General features: G+C 39.7%; 1 protein-coding gene across 1 annotated transcript in view; it reads right to left on the minus strand.

Annotated features, from left to right (window-relative positions):
• Positions 1–575: 575 nt before the first annotated feature.
• Positions 576–4,907, minus strand: part of slc17a6a (solute carrier family 17 member 6a) — an 11,524-nt gene continuing 7,192 nt past the window's right edge. Inside the window, exons 9-12 of the mRNA XM_007578590.2 lie at positions 4,325–4,457; positions 4,138–4,248; positions 3,931–4,058; positions 576–2,370 (exon numbers count right to left, since the gene is read on the minus strand). Coding sequence (XP_007578652.1) covers positions 2,041–2,370; positions 3,931–4,058; positions 4,138–4,248; positions 4,325–4,457 — 702 coding nt within the window. The 3' untranslated portion in view covers positions 576–2,040. The remainder of the gene's footprint in view (positions 2,371–3,930; positions 4,059–4,137; positions 4,249–4,324; positions 4,458–4,907) is intronic.

A 4,907-nucleotide genomic window follows, 5' to 3' on the forward strand; every position in this document is an offset into this window, starting at 1 on the left:
CAGAAAAACTGATCATTTTAAGTGGTCTCTTAATTTTTTCCAGAGCTGTATTTTTTCTCAACGGTTTTCAATTTCTAATTTGCAGATGAAGCTTTATGTACATAATGCTAACGGATTCTACCTTAAAAGAGTATTGATCATTTAACTGTTGTGCTTTATATGAAAGTAAATCAATAGTTGTGTTAAATTTAACACTTAATGTTGAGTTTATATGCAGGTAGGAGAACCAGACCAATATATTATTCTTTGTTTCTTTTGAGGTGTGGCTGAGGATCACAGTTTAGCACCAACATGACGCCTATGGAGCTGTTTTTCTCTGGACATCCAAACCAGAGTCCGCTGCAGAGTCGATGCTCCTTGTTCTACAGATGTTAAGCCTGCTTGCTTCAAAAATTACTGCTCCTGCAAGGCTACTGAGTCCAGTAATCTGTCCTCCTCTCCAGAGACGTCTTATATTGATTTACTAATGAGAAACATAGAAAGAGCAGGAGATGCTTGCACAAGGTTAACTAGTGAAACAGATTGTCTTCAGTCTGTGCATGATACAGTAAATCACCAAAACACACAACCAAATGTGGCTTTTATGTTTGTTTGTTTTTTTATAAAATATGAGTATTTTTATAACACTTTTAGACTCCAACATACATCTTCATTAAACACAATAATAGAAGCCATAAAATCACATTTATCTGTTTACATAAACTCCAGGCACAAAGCCATAATAGCATCTTTTGGTCATCTTAAACATTCTTAAATATTCATATATTTTTATACATCCTTGCAGGTGGTTTCATAAAGCAAAACAAAGAAAAGTGTCTAAACAGCGAAATAAGTCAAGTGGAAGAGCCATCTAATAGTTCATGTAGTCCACCCAAATGTCACGATATCAATGTGTCACAAGAAGTACGCGTGGTGGCCATGACAACAACCAAGGAACATCAAGCGATCACAAACAACTCTGCTGTTCGCACACACCACTGCATTCCTCGCCGTCAAAACGCAACAACATCATCTGCATAAAGAGCGATAAAGCTGGCTTCTCCAGACAGTGAAAAACTGTTAAAACACACACCTTCATGTTGATCTTCACGTGACTCAAAAAGAAGTACAGTTACATACGGCAAGCTTGTGTTACTTTACAGAACAGAATGTGATGGCTGGTACAGAGAATTTATTGCAGTGCACACCAAACATCAAGAAACATTTTTTTTTTGTCTGAGCAGTTGCCTTTTGATTTGTCTCTCACCGCAGCCTGATCATGAGAACTCGCCGTATTATCCATAACGGCAGCAGACACCCACCTAAGAGCTAAGCAGTTGGCTAAATGAGAACTATTTGTGACTGTGAAGCGTCGGAAACATTGATCTGAGCAAATTCATGCAACAAACACACTAAAACTCTACGATTCAGCTTCACTCACGCTTATTTTTGTCTTGTAAATGTATTGTAGGCCTCACTGGAGAAGATGAAGACCTTTTTTGCAAGCAGACGTCTCCCTGAAGAGGTACTGTCCATGAAAAATATGGCCTTTTTATATACTTAATGTCTACACAGATCAATGACCCAAAATCCACGATAGTCTCACAGAAACAGTATACAGGTAAATATCTATACAGTACATAAAACACATTTGAAACGTAGTAGAGTTTTTTTTTAGAACACTTATTGTTTCAGTGCAATCAGAGTAGTATCTAAGAGAAAGAACCTACGCGATGGTCGTCTGCAGTGTCATCTGGCTCATGTTGTTCAAGTAGATCAATGAGGTTTGGGTGCCTAGCATACGCCTGCAGTTTGCTTTGCAACTGCTGTCCGTATGTTCTGTGAAGCCCTACGATGTGCACGTATGACAAACAATAATCTAATGAGGATATTTCTCGTTTGGAGTAAACTATTTCTTTACATTTCATGTGAAACTACTTGAACACACAGAATGGGTTTAGATATCTGATACAATGCTTGTTTGTGCAATCGCCGATGGCGCGCCTGTTTTTTTTTGTTTTGTTTTGTTTTTTTTAGGCAGGCTCACCATAGCTGTATGGTTTAAGAGTAGCCACGCTGAGTGTACATCTTTCCCGCCGGCTCCTGAACGTATTCCTCCGTCTTGTCCCAATCCTGCACCCAGCCTCCGTTGAGCTGCGCCGTCGCCCCGTAGCTTTTGGCCGGGCCGCCCATGGCGCCGTAGCTCTGCGTAATGTCGCCCGTCTCCTCGGCCAACTCGTCCTCATCTATGAAGCCGCACTTCTCCTCACTGGTTTCCTCAGGGTCGGCCCATGGCTGCTTCTCCCCAGAGGCAAAGATGCCATAAAACACCACGCCTCCGTAATGCACAAGGGAGGCGATGAGGAAGACGTACTGCCACTCCTCGCGGGTCTGAAACCAGAAAAAGATAAGATATGCACTGAATGAAAAATATGTAATTCATTTCAAAGCTTTCCCACATTATAATGCCACATTTCTGCAATGCCATTTTGTTGAGAAACAAACAAATCTTCTGGGAAAGGGGGAAAAAATGCAATAACCCGAGGTTCATAAGTGTCCGCACCTTTAAATCAATACTTTGTTGTATCAACTTTTGATTAAATTTCAGTATTCAGAGTGAAATTCTGATTACATTTCAGAGTGAAATGGGATATCTTAAGTCGGTAATATGTGCTCAGTCAGTAAAAGTTGCAGAGGTTCTCTAAATCTGTCAGATTGTGACGACATCTTTTACCTGCAGCCCTCCTCAGCTGAACCCAAAGAGCTTCTGCTAAATCTGGTCCTGGACTCTCGCTAGGCCATTTTAAAACTTTTATTTTCTTCCCATCAACAATTGTAAAGTGATATCAAGTGTACTTGGACTCTCAGAGTTGGTAAAAAAGGGGGGAAAAATCTCTTTTTTTTAGCTTTCTGTCAGGTTTTTGGTCAAAATTGATATAGAATACTGGATAATAGGAGCTATTTATAATTTCACCCACCTTAGCTTTCTGTTATGTGAAGAAAGGAAACCCAAAGCATTATGTTGCCACTATATTTCACCACACAATATTGTTTTTGTGCCAAACATAGTTTATGAAACTGTAGCCCAAAAGTTTACGGTTGGTTTATTCAGACTCTACATAAGTTTTCTTTGAGATTTTGGCCAAGCTCGAATGTTTTACTAGGAAGAAAATAACTTTGTCTTCTTCCAACTTTATGTGTAATTAATGAAATTACCCCAACAGAAACAGAACCAGTTGGAAATTCTTCCAGCTTCTTCAGTTTTTGCTGTTAGCGACGTCGCAGGATCTCTGAGCAGTTTATGCCTCGTCTTTTCATCAGTTTTGAAGAAACATCCAGTTTTTTTTACTGACTCAGTTCTGACATGGTTTCTGGATACATTGGTTATTGTTTTCACTATACAGTGGCATCGGTATAATACTGTGGAGCTTTTTAATACCCTTTCCTAAGTGATGCTGTTGTGCCGTAAAATCTTTATAACATCCCTGAACTCTACGGCTTTAGCTAAGTGGGAAAGAAACGAGTAACGTTATAAAAACTGAACTTTATTTCATGATCAGATTCACTGTGAGTCATGTTCAGTGTAAAAAAGAATGAATGCTGAAACTGAATTAAAAAGTACTTCAATAAAGTTTTAATTCATTTAGTACAAAGCATCACATTATCAATATCTCATTCATTTAATTACAAAATCCTGAAGTCCTTCAAGAGCTATATTTAATTTAATGCAGCAGTACCACAAATAGCAGGCTATTTTAAAAGGGAAAATGTTATTTTTGTTTGCTTTGGTGAATCCAATGACCCTTCTTTTCCTCTTTTCCTGTTTGTACATTTCATATCCTTCCAAAATAATAAGTAATCCATCTTTAGAGCTAAAAATAAATCACTATTTTGTTCCTTCAGAGGCGTGAAACAGTTTGTTATATAACCATTCCCATGAAAAAGACTCACCTTGTGCTTTGTCATTGCTCCCACAATGAGTGGGCAGACCATGCCTGACAGAGTCCCCACACCGTTAGAAATGCCCATGAGGATGCTGGCATAACGGGGAGCTATGTCTAGATGGTTCACATTAAACCCTGCAGCAGAGACAGAAACGGTGTTGAGCTCTGCGAGAAACAGCACGGAAAAATAATCTGTTCTTTAAAAAAAACTTACCTGATATTGCAAATCCACTAAAGCCCACTGCCAGCACCAGGAAGGAGATGGCCACACCTTTACTGTGAGAGTATCCGACCACTAAGAGGAGCGTCGCTTCCATACCAAACCCTGAAAGACGCAGGACAACTCAGTAGAAAGACTCAGACATTAAAACGGAGGAAGACGAGTCGGAGTGACGCCTCACCGCCGCAGTTCATGATTTTACGGACGGTAGTGGTGGACATGATGTTGTGGGTTCGTAGGTAGTCTGCTAACTGGCCTCCTAAAGGCACAATGATGGTCATGACCAGGTGAGGGAGAGCCGACAGCGCTCCAACCTGGAAACACATCAGACGATTCTCTGAGGCGGCTGGTACAGCCAGAATGAAACATCACAACAATGTCAGAACAAATATGTTTCTGCATTTCAATCTCTGATGCAATAACTCACCGGAGTAATGGTGGCTTCTCACTGTGACCCTGAATTACACCTGGCATAGTAACGTGAGTTATGATTTACACCCCCAGTGCAGGGCAGAAGTCAGGATGGTTTGAGATTACTTGGATTCTGCTGTCTGGATTGTTTTTGTTTTTCATCAAGGAATGAAACAAATCACAAACTGCAACCGTATTTTAGAGGAAGTCATAATAAAACAGCCAATTTAAACGACTTTTTGTTGCTGCTTGCTTTCACATGTCCTCCTAAAACTGAAATACCTTCAAACGTGTTAGTGTCCATTTACAAAATGAGACAACAAATAAAATATATATAAAAATTTAAATATATA

Source organism: Poecilia formosa, unplaced genomic scaffold (assembly GCF_000485575.1).
Source record: "Poecilia formosa unplaced genomic scaffold, Poecilia_formosa-5.1.2 Scaffold484, whole genome shotgun sequence".
NCBI lineage: Eukaryota > Metazoa > Chordata > Actinopteri > Cyprinodontiformes > Poeciliidae > Poecilia > Poecilia formosa.